Below are 16,848 nucleotides of genomic sequence, written 5' to 3'. Positions count from 1 at the left end.
CCTAGCGTACCCGAACACTTTCATTTTGGACAATGATACCAGTGATTTCGGCATAGGGGCTGTCCTGTCACAAAGTGTTGACGGAGTCGAGAGGGTTATAGCTTATGCCAGTCGCTCTCTCAGTAAGAGCGAGAGAAATTACTGTGTGACCAGAAAGGAACTCCTTGCCTTGGAACACCATGTGAAGCACTTTTGTCCTTATTTGTACGGACGTCAGTTCAGGATTCGAACCGACCATGGAGCGTTGAAGTGGTTGTTGGGGTTTAAAAACCCCGAGGGACAAACAGCAAGATGGCTTCAGGTGTTGGCCGAATATGATTTCGTTATAGAGCACCGACCCGAGCGCAGAGACGGGAATGCCGATGCGATGTCTAGGATGACTTGCCTTGCCGGCAGTGTAAACGTTCCCCAGGAGACTGGGAGGAGCCACTTAGGATTATGGCAAGATGAAAGACAGACAACAGCGGATTCTCCGGCCGAGTCTACCCCTGGTGAGTGCCAGGATGATACAGATCATTGTCATGTGTTACAAGAGTAGACCAGAGAGGCGGCCAAGGAGCGAGGATCCTGTTCTGAATAAGTTCATAAACTGGCTCGAATCCAAAGGTCTGAGACCGCCATGGTCAGAGGTTTCGGCAGAGAATGCCCGATGTAAATCCTTGTGGGGAGCCTGGGACCAGCTGAGTGTTCGAAATGGAATCTTGCAAGAGAAGTGGGAGGATGATACTGGCAACGAGATCCATTACCTTTTGGTTATTCCCAACAAGATGCAAGAAGAAGTCCTCAAGCAGCTACATGACGCTCCAACAGGAGGCCATCTAGGCATACGAAAAATGTATGAAAAGGTCAAGGCTCGCTTCTACCGGTGGAGGATGCTAGACAGTGTCAAAAAAATGGTGCCGGAGGTGTTTGGAGTGTGCTAAACAAAAGATGCCGCTAGAGAGGATTGCAATAGACATCACTTGGCCTTTCCCGGTCACAGATGGTGGCAATCATTTTATTGTGGTAGTGTCTGACTTCTTCAGTAAATGGACAGAAGCCTTCCAAGTTCCTGATATAGATGCCGAAACAATTTGCCCATGCCCTTGTTGATGAGTGCATCAGTAGATTCGGCGTGCCTCGCCAAAAACATAGTGACCAAGGTCGGCAATTCGAAAGTAAGCTCTTTAAGAGTTTATGTGAGTTACTTGGAATAGATAAGACCCGCACGACACCAAACCACCCTCAGAATAATGGGCAAGTGGAGTGCTTCAATAGGACACTGATTGCAATGCTCGCCTCGTATGTCGCTAATAATCAAAAGGATTGGGACAGATATGTGCCTTCAGTCTTGATGGCATACCGAGCTTCCCCTAATGAGAGTACCGGCCTTACTCCAAACAAGATGATGTTTGGGAGGGAAGTGGACCTGCCCATTGACGTGATATGTGGTCTACCGAAGAAGGGACATGCTAAAGCATCGGACGACGTTGATGAGCTCAGAGAGAGGCTAGAATCGGCCCATGAGACGGTTCGAGATCAACTTAAGAAGTCCGCCTGCTACCAGTGTCGGCATTACAACCTCAAGGCTGACAAGGCTGAGTACGACGTTGGCAGACGTCAAAGGCACGAGTGCTCAAGGAGCGCACCATCAAGGAGCTACTAGATGGTGCCACAGTCGTATCACGTGTAGTGACCGAAAAGTTCGATTACGAATGATCGCTAACACAGTTCCATTTTCTAAGGGTTATCTTTGTTTTCTAAACATTCTCTAAAGTTTTTAAAGTTTGTTGTTGGAAGTTAGTTTTATAAGTGTTATCTTTAGAAAAGTGTTTAAAAGCTGTTGTTTAAAATGTAGAAGTGAAAGTTTCCACAGATGATTTAAACGAGAACTTAAGTAGAGGCTGAAAAACAAGTGCATTTTTTATGGCTGAAAGAGAAATTAAAGAATTTTGTGTTACTTTGTGGTGTTGTTTTGAAATGTACAGACTTAAAAGTTTTGTCAAGTGTTAAAAATCGTCTATTTTGTCGTTGCATGAAATTGACTTAAAGCAGTCAAATGATGTGAGGACACATCACCTTCTTAAAGGTGGGGGTAATGTGGCGGAGTGGCCGCTGGCGGCGCTGTGCAGTGACCTAGTTTTGACAGCTGTTTTGGGGTCGCCTGATGCACAGCGCGTGATCATTGCATGATCAGCTCATGTACATTTTGCCAAGCGGGCTTACTTGGCGCGGTTTAAGGCAGTTCACGTCTGGCGGTTTTACAGGAAGGATCTGTATGCGATAGACAGTGCTTTTAGAATCATAGCCTTTAGAATTATCAGGTTAGAACAAAACCAAGTGATTTGTTAGAGTACAGGAGTCAGAATAAACCAATCATCAATATCAAGAAGATTATTTCATCGTTCATTTATTGTGTGGAATAAATAAACAGAAATTGACGTTCCCCAGAAACCTTTACCGCTCGAGTCCTACGTTACAATATCAATAATTTTGCATTCACTTGTACCCAAGAAATGGTGTCATATTTAGCATCTCATTTAGGCCTACTCGGAAATCGCCCTTTGAATTTTACATTTTAAACATTCTTATTCGATTTTATTTTTATAATTCATATTCACTCTCATCTTTAAAAACTTCAGAAGGTCTGTTTGTTCTTAACAGGAATATGAAGTAACATTTTCAGTGCATGTAGTAAAACTCACAATTCCTCCTGACAGTGTTGTGGCTTGGGCATACGGTAGCCAGACTGAAGCTTATCAATCATCTCACTCGGTGCCATAGCGGGGTATGGACGAGCACCTTCACAAAATACGTGTAAAAAAAACCCAGAAAACATCATTTTGTCCCTTAACAATATTTATATGTAGCAAGCAAAATCTGGAGGCAACGGAAAGAGTCACTCTAGATAGAAATGATTAACATTATCAAAAACATCTAGCTCCTGATTTTATGGGAAATACATAAAAGGTTGGTGTGCATTAACTACTGCACAAGTCATGAGCTCTCTAGGTCTACATCATGGAAAAAGAAACACTCATCTCTTGGGGACGTTTTAACCTCTGCTTCAGAATAAACGCATCCAATTCACATGTCGTCTGCATAGTCCCAATTTGTCCAGGTATATTCCATTTTAATGGTTGTGAGGCAATTAGAAGTTTTTTCAACAAACAAAATATAATAAAATGTAAAGAAGTGTAGCATATCAAATGTGTGAATATAATTGCTTCAACAATCTGTGGGGCGATATTGGTGCACTGCATGCAACTTAACGATGTTCAGTTGGAATGAATTTGTTGGTTAATTATTGTGCCAATTCACTGAAACAATTTACACTCGGGTTAATTGTTCTTAATACTTTTATTTACCAAGTGTAACAATCTCCCACAGCAGAACGCCATAAGACCATACGTCACTCTCTGTTGTGTACACGTCATTCAAAATAGACTCAAGGGCCATCCAGCGCATGGGCAGTGGACCCTGCAAAATTAAATTTGTCCGCATAATAACATCGTACAACATGATTTTGTCAATTTGTAATCAATAAATAGCGAGACTTTTTTTGTAATCTACAAAACACTAACCTGTGATCTTCGTTCATACACTCGGACATCCATGACGTCACGAGCGAGTCCGAAATCAGACACCTTACACGTCATGTCCTCAGCCACAAGCACGTTACGGGCTGCAAGGTCCCTGTGAATGTGTAAAGGAGCAGAAAATAACTTAAAGTTTTTCCCTAGTTTCAGATCTGCTACCCGTCTTTTTATAGGAGTACACCCCCCTCTTCTTCCGTGTTTAGTTTAGTAGTGGCCTCCCCCTTCCCCCATTGTTTATTCTGGCCCCAACTTCCTGTGTAGCTTTAGTTCATTGACCTAGAGGCTCATTCAGCAGACCAGCATCACACAGGCAAGACATATAAGCCCTGCTCTAGCTTTAGTGTACATTTTCATCCCGATCACAAGTGTCTGCTCCATTTTTGGTAAGTTTCATGAGTTTTCATGAGTTTTCTTATGATTGTATAAATCCAGTTTTATGTTTGCCTTTATGATACTCATATTATCCAGTTCAGTATCATTTTAGCTCCTTTTAAGATTGAGTTTTTTCCTATACATGAAAACGTTTGTGTCTCCGCTCTTTTCTTAGAAGTCGTTTTAACTAGCCTTTTTGTTTAGAAACTTAGAAACTTTTGATTACTGTTTTAAGTTTTTATTCCAACTTGATTATTCTTTTGGCTTATTTCTAAACATTTGAGGAGTCCATTCTTTGAAAGTATTGAAGTTGTGTGATTCTAATAAGTTTTGTAATATAAGTTTGTCCAAGTTTTAATTGCTTGAGTCTAGGATTACCTGCAAGTTTCATGTGTATAATATCCACAGAGTTTAAGTTCCTTTTTCTTGCATTTTGCGTTGATTTTCATATTATTCTAGGTTTTTAGTTGCTCTTTTTGACTATATGTACTTGTACCTAGACATAGACCTGTATCCATTTATTTAGCCTAGACCATGCCTTAATCCTTTGTTCCCTCCTTCTTAGAAGTAATAGTTTATTGAGACAGTCCAGAGGATTTGCATATCATTATGAGGCCCATTGGACTGTGCAGTATCTTGCAGTCCATAGTGAGTTAATCCCTTGTGCACACAGTGGCAAACTTGCATTTGTACCCTTTTGTAGCTTAGAGGATACTTTAGTACATGGACTGTAGTTTCATAGGAGTTTTGTTTTATAAGAACTGTTTTTAAATTGCCATTTGTTTGTATTTTCTTGTTACAGGTTTTTAGTTCATTCCTGTGCTTTTAGAGTCATTTCCTTTATTGCTGTGTGGGTTTTCTTCTGTTTCTTTTTTTTTCTTCTTTGGGTTTTATAATTTTAACTTAGTTTTTTTGTAATCATCCCTAAATTTTATCAAATTGTTTATTTTTTTATCCCTGGCAAATTCTTTTGAGTGTTTTATACGTTGTTTGAGATTTTTTGCCTTGAAGTATATTTCTGGAAACTAGTTTTTTTTGCGCTCGAGGATTGAAATTGTTTTTTTGTTTGTTGGAATGTTTTTTTTAGACTAAATTAAATTTTGCGAAGTCTATTTTTGTTTCCTTGATTCCTTTTCTTTCTTTTTTTTGTCCCAGTTTAAAAAGCTAAATCGCGACATAATCATTGAACCAGGTGTTTTTCTCTAGTGATCCATTTTTCCACGTTACATTTTTGGTGCCGAAACCCGGGATGATTAATTTTCTTTAGGAATTTAGCCATTTTTGTTTTTTAGCTGGGACATTTTTTCCTTCTTTGAAAGTTTTTTTAAATCGAAACCCACACAGTGCTTTTGGTAAATGAACTCAAGGAGTACAGAATGGCTGAAACACCATCGTCATTGCCAAACCTCACCTTCTATGGTGCAATGGGCACCCCACATCCACAACCGGGCCTCCCTCAACCTCAAGCCTCACCATTGATGACCAGTCCCCACTACCAGATGACACCAGCCCAGCAAAATCCTCTTCATCTGGCAGACTTTGACCCGCCATCACAGACAACTCCGCAGCCCCGACTAGCACCTCGCATGTACACTGCCCACCAGATGAAGGATGTGCAGACCTTCAGTGGGTATGGTTCAAAGAAGCATGGACTCAAGGTGGAGGACTGGGCGAGGGACATCAGATTCCTACCAAGGGACCTCAACCGGAGAGCATTCGGTTCCACGAGGTAGTTCGGCACACCAAAGGAGAAGCGCGGGATGTCGTCCTAAATCTCGAGAGTCGGGGAACGGTAACCGCCGAAGAGGCCATCACCGAGCTGCTGGATGAATTTGGAGAGGGCAACATGTCGACAACGCCCATCGCCACCTTCTTTGCCAGAAAACAGCGGCCCGATGAAACTGCCATCGAATATGCTATCGCACTTGAGGCACTGCTTAGACACGTCGAGGAACTGCAGAGGCGGCAGGGGAGAAACGTTTCCTTTGAGGACGACAGGGATGATCTTCTCACTACACAGTTCATGGTGGGCCTCCACGACAATGCAGTCAGACAACGCTTGGCACCGATGAAACCCCGTGATATGAGCTTTAAGCTGCTTCGTAAGGAGCTCCGCATCATCAGCGAAGAGTTCCGCCTGGCACGTGAGTCGAGGCGTCACTGGTATGAGACCCACCAGCAGAATACTGGGGCGCCAGTTGCGGACGTCACTACACCGTTGACCAGAGAGGGGAATACCAAAGCAGGGCCTGCCCAGATGAATCAGCAGTCCACCACAGATGTTACGGATCAGCTTGGGGAACTGACAGCTCTAGTACAGAGGCAGCTTACTACCCTAGACCAAGTCATCGAAGGCCAACGATGGATGGGACAGCGAATCCAACACCTTGAGGGCTTCACCAATCAAGGACAGTCGATGCGGAGCCCCCGACAACCGAATCTTCCTGTTCGTGCCCCTGCCTCAAGGCCAGAAAGGAGATGCTACAACTGCGGGGAAGTAGGTCATTTCGCACGGCAATGTAGAGTACCCCGACAAGGACAGCAGCCTTTAAACTAGCCCGACCTGCGGACGCCGGGCAATCGGCAGGTAACTCTGTAAATAAAAGCCCTACTGGATCTAGAGATGAGAGGAGCACAGGAATGGTTTCTACCCAAGCTTGCCAGGAACCTCAGCAAAAAGAGGGGCCAATGCATATCGCCGGACCAGTCAGCACCACCGAAGTGGTAGTTTCAGGCAAATGCTGTTAGGCTCTCGTGGACACGGGTTCCCAAGTGACCACCATCACTGATGTGTTTGTCAGGGGACATCCACAGCTTAGATGTGAGGCCCTGCGGTCGTCAGATATCTTAATCAAAGGTGCTGGAGGTCAGAGAGTTCCCCACAAGGGATACATCCTGCTTAGTATTGACGCCCTGGGACAAAAGGTAAATAACGTCCCTGCCCTGGTAGTGCCAGACACCCCCTTTCGACGCAACATCCCCCTTCTCCTCGGAACGAATGCGATCCTGGCTCTGCGCAACACCCTGCATGATCGGTATGGCAGAGGACTGATGCCCCATACCAAGAAAAGATCACAGACCTGGTATACAGCCTTTCAGTGCGTCAACGTAGATGGAGTTGACATCGCCAGAACGAGTGGTGACATTGGCCATCTTCGCTACACAGGCAGACGCCCATTGAAGGTTCAACCGGGAGCAGAAGTTGTCATCACAGCTAGGGCACCGCAAGCAACCAGAGGGCGGACCATCACTGCACTAGTAGAGGGAAACAAGTACCAGAATTTAGGTGTCGGTCGGGCAATGGTAGAAGTCAAAGATGGCAGAGCTCCCCTCCGATTGTGCAACTTGTCTCATCAGACAATCACTGTCAGGAAGAACTCAGTCCTCGCCATGCTTTCGTGTGTTCAAGTCCTCCAGTCCTCTACATCTGAAGACGTAGCGGAGATGACATCCTTTGAGCATCTGGTGTCCCATGACAATCCTGTACCTGATATCAACCTTTGTGATGTAGACCTGTCGCCATCTGAGAAGACTGCCGTTGAAGAGCTGCTGAGGAAGAATGCTGCTGTTTTCTCCCAAGATCCAATGGACATCGGCCACACACCAGCAGTTGAGCACGAAATCCCCCTCATCGACCCTACCCCTTTCCGACTGCCTTATCGGAGGATACCACAAGCGGAGTTTCAAGAAGTGAGAAAACACATAGATGACCTCAAGAATGCTGGAGTCGTTAAGCCCAGTCAGTCCCCATTTGCCTCACCAGTCGTGGTTGTGAGGAAGACAGACGGTAGCATCAGACTTTGCATTGACTACCGTAAGCTGAACTCCCGCACGGTCCGAGATGCTTTTCCCCTTCCACGAATTGAAGAAACGCTGGACGCTTTGGGAAAAGCAAAATACTTCACATGCCTGGACCTCACCTCTGGCTATTTCCAAGTCAAGGTAGCAGAAAAGGACCAATCCAAGACTGCCTTCACGACACCCATGGGCCTGTTCGAGTTTACACGGATGCCCTTTGGCCTTGTGAACGCCCCAGCAACCTTCCAACGGCTGATGTCCACAGTCTTTGCCGGAATGCACTTTGAGAGTGTTCTCCTGTATCTCGACGATGTTATCGTTTTCAGTGAAACGATCGAGGAACACATCGCCAGACTAGACGAAGTTTTCGAACGGTTCAGAGAACACAATCTGAAACTGAAACCCTCAAAGTGCCATCTTCTGAAGCGAAGCGTGAAGTACCTCGGCCACATCGTTTCATCAGAGGGTATAGAGACAAACCCAGACAAGCTATCTGCAATAGAAGAGTGGCCAGTTCCAACATCTAAGAAGGAGGTGAGAGGTTTCCTAGGAATTACAGGGTACTACCGAAAGTTCGTCCAGGACTATGCGAAGATAGCCAGTCCCCTCTTCTCACTTATAGGAGGGAAACGAGGCACCAAGGACCCTCCATTTGTTTGGACCGATGCATGCGAAACCGCCTTCCGGACCCTCAAGAGCAAGCTGGTGTCTTCACCTATCCTCGCCTATGCCGACTACAAACTGCCGTTTGCAGTACAGACCGATGCGTCCCTGGATGGCCTTGGAGCTGTACTGACTCAGGTGCAAGAAGGTCGCGAACGAGTGGTGGCCTATGCCAGTCGAAGCCTGTCTACAGCGGAAAAGAGATACCCGGCGCACAAACTGGAGTTTCGTGCACTACACTGGGCTCTGACTGACAAGTTCAGGGACTATCTCTATGGTCACCATGTAACAGCTATCACGGACAACAATCCCTTAACATATGTCCTGAAGAGGGCAAAGTTGGATGCCAACGGCCAACGCTGGGTGAATGACCTCTCTCTCTTCAATCTTGATATTCGGTACCGACCAGGAAAGGCCAACAGCAATGCCGATGCCCTATCAAGAATACCACGGGAGGAGGTAGCTCGCATCCTAGACTCCACAGAAGGAGGAGAACCTGCAGGCCAGAGCCCTGTGAAAGAGGCCACCGTGACGGCAGAGGTACATGTGGGTGTAGCAGCAGCAGCAAGAACACAAGACACCCGCCGGATAGATGATGCACATCGAAGCAGCCCTAGCACAAAATCCAGCGAAGAACCCTCTGGATCTGAGCAGGACCACCATCAACTTCCTGACACAAGCCTGATGGAGAATGGCATCGACCTTCTTGAGGCCCAACAGAATGATGCAACAATAAGAAGAGTCACACACCTTAGGTCAACCCGACAAAGTAAGCCCAGCATGAGGCAGTGCAGACGGGAAGAAAAAGCAGTACAGCGTCTCCTTCGATCCTGGGACCAACTTGATGTCAGCGAGGGTCTGCTTACCTACGACAGAGGTGAAGATAGACAGATGCGTCATATCCCTGTTCTTCCTGAAGCTCTGAAGTCAGAGGTATTGAGGAGGTTGCACGACACGATGGGCCACCTAGGGTTCCAGAAAACACTTCAGCTGGTGAGGAGCCGTTTCTTCTGGACAGGGCTTCACACTGATGTAAAGAGGTATGTGGAGGCCTGCAAGCGGTGTGCACTGAGGAAGCTCCCAGACACCAGGAGAAGTGCTGGCTTGCAGAACATCCGGACAGAGCGACCCCTGCAACTCATCTGCATCGACTTCTTAAGCCTAGAAAGATCATCAGGTGGATACGAGAATGTTCTGGTCCTCACTGACCACTTCACGCGCTACGCACAAGCCTACCCCACGAAGGACCAGAAGGCGACAACGGTGGCAAAAATCTTGTGGCAGAAATTCATTGTCAACTATGGTATCCCCGAACAGATTCATTCTGACCAGGGGAGATGTTTTGAGTCAGGGATCGTCAAAGAGCTGTGTCGCCTTCTGGGAGTGCAGAAGTCAAAGACAACTCCATATCACCCCCAAGGCAACGGCATGACGGAACGATTTAATCGTACACTCCTGTCGATGTTGGGCACCCTTGAGGAGACCGAGAAGAGGAACTGGGCGATGTACACCGAGACATTGACTCATGCTTACAACAGCACACAACACGAGTCAACTGGCCACTCACCTTTCTTCTTAATGTTTTTGAGGGAGCCCAAGCTCGCTGTCGATATTCAGTTTCCAACCCCGGTCCAACGACGTGCTGGAGATGCAGATGCTGAACTTCCTATCTTCGTCGAGAATCTTCAGCGACAACTTCATCGAGCCTATCAAGAGGTTGAGGCCAAAGCAGAGAGATCTCGTCAGAAGCAGAAAGAAAACTACGACAAGACAGTCAAGGAAACCACCTTCGATCCTGGGGACAAGGTGCTTCTGGCCAACAAGTCGCTTCGAGGAAAGCACAAGCTGAAAGACAAGTGGGAGGAGACCCCCTACATTGTGGTCAGACGACATCTCCAAGGTCCAGTGTATGTTGTCAGGCAACTTGACTCCATGAAGACGAAGTCTGTCCACAGGAACCTGTTGACAAGATGTCCCTTCCCAGTAGATACACCAGAACACGAGGCTGTACCACTTCTCTCTTCAGATGAGACGTCCTGTGTCATCCGTCCGTCGCCCGAGTATGATGACGCGGCATCTTCATCCATCGATGAACCCCAGCCTAGAGACCAGACATCAGGCTCTAACTCAAGTTCCGATCCTGACGATTCAGCGGATGAAGACTGCCCCTCCAACTCTGACGAGTCTGTGGAGATTTTCAGCAGACCTAGACGTGTGACCCAGCTACCACTCCGTTTTCGAGACTAGATAATTTTGTGTACTGTATATAACTATTTTTTTTTCATAAGTAATTTTTGTTGTTGTCAGGAGCCAACATTTTAAAGATGGGGAGAGTGTAAAGGAGCAGAAAATAACTTAAAGTTTTTCCCTAGTTTCAGATCTGCTACCCGTCTTTTTATAGGAGTACACCCCCCCTCTTCTCCCGTGTTTAGTTTAGTAGTGGCCTCCCCCTTCCCCCATTGTTTATTCTGGCCCCAACTTCCTGTGTAGCTTTAGTTCATTGACCTAGAGGCTCATTCAGCAGACCAGCATCACACAGGCAAGACATATAAGCCCTGCTCTAGCTTTAGTGTACATTTTCATCCCGATCACAAGTGTCTGCTCCATTTTTGGTAAGTTTCATGAGTTTTCATGAGTTTTCTTATGATTGTATAAATCCAGTTTTATGTTTGCCTTTATGATACTCATATTATCCAGTTCAGTATCATTTTAGCTCCTTTTAAGATTGAGTTTTTTCCTATACATGAAAACGTTTGTGTCTCCGCTCTTTTCTTAGAAGTCGTTTTAACTAGCCTTTTTGTTTAGAAACTTAGAAACTTTTGATTACTGTTTTAAGTTTTTATTCCAACTTGATTATTCTTTTGGCTTATTTCTAAACATTTGAGGAGTCCATTCTTTGAAAGTATTGAAGTTGTGTGATTCTAATAAGTTTTGTAATATAAGTTTGTCCAAGTTTTAATTGCTTGAGTCTAGGATTACCTGCAAGTTTCATGTGTATAATATCCACAGAGTTTAAGTTCCTTTTTCTTGCATTTTGCGTTGATTTTCATATTATTCTAGGTTTTTAGTTGCTCTTTTTGACTATATGTACTTGTACCTAGACATAGACCTGTATCCATTTATTTAGCCTAGACCATGCCTTAATCCTTTGTTCCCTCCTTCTTAGAAGTTATAGTTTATTGAGACAGTCAAGAGGATTTGCATATCATTATGAGGCCCATTGGACTGTGCAGTATCTTGCAGTCCATAGTGAGTTAATCCCTTGTGCACACAGTGGCAAACTTGCATTTGTACCCTTTTGTAGCTTAGAGGATACTTTAGTACATGGACTGTAGTTTCATAGGAGTTTTGTTTTATAAGAACTGTTTTTAAATTGCCATTTGTTTGTATTTTCTTGTTACAGGTTTTTAGTTCATTCCTGTGCTTTTAGAGTCATTTCCTTTATTGCTGTGTGGGTTTTCTTCTGTTTCTTTTTTTTTCTTCTTTGGGTTTTATAATTTTAACTTAGTTTTTTTGTAATCATCCCTAAATTTTATCAAATTGTTTATTTTTTTATCCCTGGCAAATTCTTTTGAGTGTTTTATACGTTGTTTGAGATTTTTTGCCTTGAAGTATATTTCTGGAAACTAGTTTTTTTTGCGCTCGAGGATTGAAATTGTTTTTTTGTTTGTTGGAATGTTTTTTTTTAGACTAAATTAAATTTTGCGAAGTCTATTTTTGTTTCCTTGATTCCTTTTCTTTCTTTTTTTTGTCCCAGTTTAAAAAGCTAAATCGCGACATAATCATTGAACCAGGTGTTTTTCTCTAGTGATCCATTTTTCCACGTTACAAATGCACTGGAATACATTCAAGACAATGTCACTTGATTAACTCTGGCAGAAACACATTTTGTGTATTTTAAACAATGCTTTCTCACTGACTAATATTGGTTTGGATCACATACTGAATTCTGGAATGGGCGAGTAAGTGATCCCAGTCTGAACCGGGCTAACCCGTTGAGATGAGATGAAGGCCATTCCATCAGCCACATCCTTGGCAAACTTCATCAGATCCTTGGAGGTATTACTGAGACCATGCCTGTTGCCATAGACACGCCTTCTCTTATTACGACTGTCTTCAAGCAAGTCTTTCAAATTGCCTCTAGATTGATACTCTACAATGATGTATGGCGGATCTGTAAGAAAAGGAAGACTGTGCAATTTCTAAGCTTTCTAAAAAATAAACAAAACAAAACAAAAACAAAATAAATGGTTATTTGCATTACCTTCCTCTACACAAAATCCAAGGAGCCTGACTACATTACAATGGTCTGGTAACTTCTTCATCAGGTCTAGCTCCCTTATCAAGTCGGCTTTATCGCTCTGGCCGGCTCCATCTGCATAATATTACAATGTATAGATATACGGGATGAAATTGATTAGTTGCCAATTGCATCTCCTAACCTTTATTTTAAACTCTTGCTCGAATTTGCAAGTTGGCAAAAGTTGTAAAATCATCATGACTGCCGACAAATATCTCATAACTTCGCTACAAGTACTAACCTTTGAGTGTCTTAACAGCAACCAGTGTGACCTTTGACCCCTGTGTCATCCCCGAGGCTTCAGCTAGAAGCACCTGACCAAAGGCGCCATGTCCGAGCTCTTTGATAATGTTCAGCTGATCACGTGGGAAAGCTTTGTGCGTAGTTGGTGTATTTGCATACGCCGCGGTTCATGGTTCTTGATTGGCTGGCTGACTGATGACGTCTATTTCTGCAATTTGAATGGAAGAATAATCGAGCATTTCAAAGAGTTGGGAACATCTGATTCATTTTGCAAAGCTTTGAAACCCCCCAAGTCGCCTTTGTATTGCATAACATAGTCGATTGTCTTGGCTCGGACTAGGCCTATTCGCCATGTTCAGAACTACACAACGGTAAAAAGTGCAACGTTAGTCTTGGGTGAAGACGTTGTTGTAGAAACGCAAAAGTCTACAGCGAGAGGGCGTTATCACAACGAACCGCTATCACCAACGAACAGACATCACACCAACGTTTTAGAAATCTTGTGCACACGCTCACCTTCAGAAGGTGCCATGAAGTTGCGCACAATTCTGATTAAAATGTCAGAGTTTGGTTCGGAGTTCATTTTCGAAAGTGTTGATGGGAATGCGCGCTGCATACATTTAAATTAGGCAAAACAGGTACGTGCGCGCATGAAACGAGCGCTACGAGATCTTAATTTTTTGTGGGGGAGGCATGCTCTTACCCCACCCCTCAGTTACGCCACTGTATCGGAAAGAGAAAATACTATAGCTTTTACAAACATAACCCTCTGACGTTACGTTTCTGACAGCAGTTCCGAAAGCTTCCTTTAAGTTCAGAAGTTCAGCTTAAGAACATTTTAAATACCATGTCAATCAAGTTGGAATTTTATCTTTTTAATGCAAAATTAAAGCAATATAACTGCCTGACTCTTCCAATCTTCAGGTTTTATATAACTTTTGCTGAAAGGGAATATACAACATTTGCAAACATCAAAAAACAAAACTACCAAATTATAATGAAATACCTTACTGGACTGTTAGTGAATGACATTCTAAAGCGTCTTGTAAAATCATCGCACTTGGTGTGCTGACAGTTTCAAGAAATTGGCATGTTTGTATTAATTTCCAACGGTCGGCCGACCACCAAAATATCTTTTTTAAATACTGCTTCCAATTCTTATTCAGTAAGTCCGCATTTTCTTTGCAATCGGTTACACACCTGTGGACGGGTACAAGCCAGCTCGACTGATTCCCTAATCTTACAATCCCCGACGAGCCCAACACTTCAATTAAGTCAGTTAATCAATATCTTGGTTGGCTTCAAAGTTCAGTTCCGCAGGGCAAGTTACACAATGGTAGTACATGCATAGAGTAAATCGTTTATTACTCTTTCTCGCTTCCTCGGTACCAACAAATGTGGTATATTTCGTGTATAAAACTGTATGGCTTCGCAAATATCGACAGAAAGCAGGTCATTCGTGCACCATTCGAACATTCACGGTGCATGGTAATCACGAGCGTCGCTCCAGGGGAGGGGGAGGGGTGTAGCAAGTGGCAACCCCCCCCCCTCCCCGTTAGTCCGTTTTGTCGACAAAATCATGGTGCTGTCGGCAAAATAGAAAATGAAGAATGCAGAGGGAAGGGGAAAAAAGAGGGACTAAGAAAAATGGAGAATGTAAAAAAATAACACCGCTGCTCAAAACCTCGCGAAGCTAAAATCCGGTTCTGCAATCCATGCCAAAGTACAGTTGTACACGTCGGCGCGAGCTGCCGCGCGATTTGCTTCATTTACGGCGGTTGACAGCTGTGCAAAACACAAGCTCGTGCTCATTCGACACTCGCATGCAGTTATGAATTGATCTGGTTCTTATAGTGACGGCTCAAAATCATAGATCAAGGTACAAAAAGAGGGCACATCTCGAAAGAGACTCAAGCTACAGTTTTGATGTGATATTTGTGATGTAATAAATTGTCATGACCAACCCCATCCCCCTAAACACCAGCACATTTTATTAAAAGAATTAGGGAAAAGTGGCCAGGAAATGCCTGAGAATGCACCACAGAGCATCAAGAATCCGAAAATTTCCAGGGGCCCTATATGCTGGCCCCGGACCCCACGTCCACGTCTTCAGGGCTTCGCGCTCCGCGCTCGCATATAAAAAGTTCCACTTCAGGATTTAGGCCCGCCAAAAAAGTTTCCGGTTTCTGGTATGGAGCTTGCCCCACAAGTGGTGTGGCGACGCGGCTTTTTTTTACCGTATTTTTTCTTCAAATGTCGGCTGATGACTGCAAGTGGTGCTCGCCTAAATTTAGTGCAAATATATGGAAGTCCAGAGAGGCCACATAAAGCTTATACTCAATCGTAACCCCATCTTAAACCAAGTTAAAATTGTGCAGCAGCAGGATTCCAGTCAAACCAGTGAGGTTGGCGGTTTTGAGACATCATCTTATATTGAACATTTTTGCCGACGCGCATGGCTACAACGACGCGCGCGCGCACCAGAACCCGGTTTGCCTTATAGTCCAAGGGCCAGACCAGATATTGGTACCACCCGAGGTGAAAAAACATTAAGGGTGCCAAATACTTTATAGGATCGACCTAAGTACAAAAACATGTGATAGCATCTCCAAATGAGTAGTTTAGTCTCTGTGTTTCTTAGTTTTGTGTTTTGCCATTAAGTTACATTATACTTGCATTATATGTACACCCCTTAGCATATGGGTTGGCATAATATTAATTACGCAGATATTGCAGGTGATTATGGTAATAATATACAGATAGGCAGTTGTTGAACAATGAAGCCTATGCCAGTAGTGCATGTTGATTGTTACTAGTGTTTCCGGGGGGGGGGGGGAATTATGTTACGGTACTCTGGCTTAACCCTAAAGGGGCTGGGGCGGAATCCGCCCCCCCCCCCTCGACTTTTTCCGCTATAGCCTTGAAAAACATTTTCGCGACTCGAGCTGATATTACTTTTTAGCCTGGAACCTTGCACATTTTTTTTTATCTGTGGAGCACTGACCACGCCTGTCCTCTTCGAGTCTTGAGGTCTTTCTCACTGGAATTGATCTAAGCTCCAAGGTACTTGTAGTCAGATTCAACCTTGAGAGTTGTACCATCTCTCGTGCAGACAGCTGTGCCACTGATGTAATAGGTGAGCACCTTGGCCTTCTTTGTGTTCAGCTGTAGACCAACCTTCAAACACTCCTCCTCAACTGATAACAAAAGAGCTCGAGCCTGCTCAAATGTATTTGAGACTATTGCGATTTCATCCTCAAAGTCTTTGTCAGTGATCATCACAGGAGGCACTCGCCAGGTCTTGCGGGGCACTATGGTGAAACCCAGCTCCTCTTCTCTACCGTTGATGGCCTTACTTAGGGCGTAGTCGAGTACAATGATGAAGAGAAAATGGGCCAAGGTGTCACCCATGAAGCACTCCTGTCAGGGTGTCAAAACTCTCTGTAACACCGACCATTGAAATGACCCTGGCCCAGGTGTTAGCGTAGGTCGCCCCAATGATTTGCACTAACTTACTGGGGATCCGTATGCGGTGAGGATGTTCATCATTTTGACCCGGTGGATAGTGTCAAATGCCTTGCGGAAGTCAATGAAGGTGATGACTGCAGGAAGATGTATTTGTTTGACACCCACATGCCTGAACCCATTCTGTGAAGTTCTAAGAAATGGGTCCATCACTGGCCGAATCCGGCTGAGCACCATCCGGTTAAAGGTTTTGGCGACAAAAGAGGCAAGACTTATCCCTCGGTAGTTGTCCGTGCATGTGAGGTCACAAAACTTCGGAAGCGGGATGATATTAATACTGCTTCACTGATCTGGTATCTCTCCCTTCTCATATGCCTTGTTGACAAAGTCGAGTACGAGGTCGTCTATGGGGACATACTTCAGGACCTC

The 16,848-nt window shown here is 44.4% G+C and overlaps 2 protein-coding genes across 2 annotated transcripts; both read right to left on the bottom strand.

Moving 5' to 3' along the window:
* Positions 1 to 2,680: 2,680 nt before the first annotated feature.
* Positions 2,681 to 13,118, bottom strand: LOC119735348 (tyrosine kinase receptor Cad96Ca-like; the record flags this gene model as incomplete). Its single annotated transcript, XM_038209044.1, has 7 exons — positions 2,681 to 2,781; positions 3,348 to 3,459; positions 3,564 to 3,683; positions 12,245 to 12,247; positions 12,404 to 12,585; positions 12,676 to 12,786; positions 12,953 to 13,118. Coding segments are annotated over 7 exons (795 nt in total), but the record flags the coding sequence as incomplete, so codon positions are not given.
* Positions 13,119 to 16,005: 2,887 nt separating this feature from the next.
* Positions 16,006 to 16,365, bottom strand: LOC119735347. Its single transcript, XM_038209043.1, has one exon. The coding sequence runs from the start codon at positions 16,363 to 16,365 to the stop codon at positions 16,006 to 16,008; it is 360 nt and encodes a 119-aa protein (XP_038064971.1).
* Between the last annotated feature and the right edge of the window lie 483 nt (positions 16,366 to 16,848).

Source organism: Patiria miniata, unplaced genomic scaffold, assembly GCF_015706575.1.
Source record: "Patiria miniata isolate m_02_andy unplaced genomic scaffold, ASM1570657v1 HiC_scaffold_29, whole genome shotgun sequence".
NCBI lineage: Eukaryota > Metazoa > Echinodermata > Asteroidea > Valvatida > Asterinidae > Patiria > Patiria miniata.
This window is presented reverse-complemented; position numbering and strand designations above follow the sequence as displayed.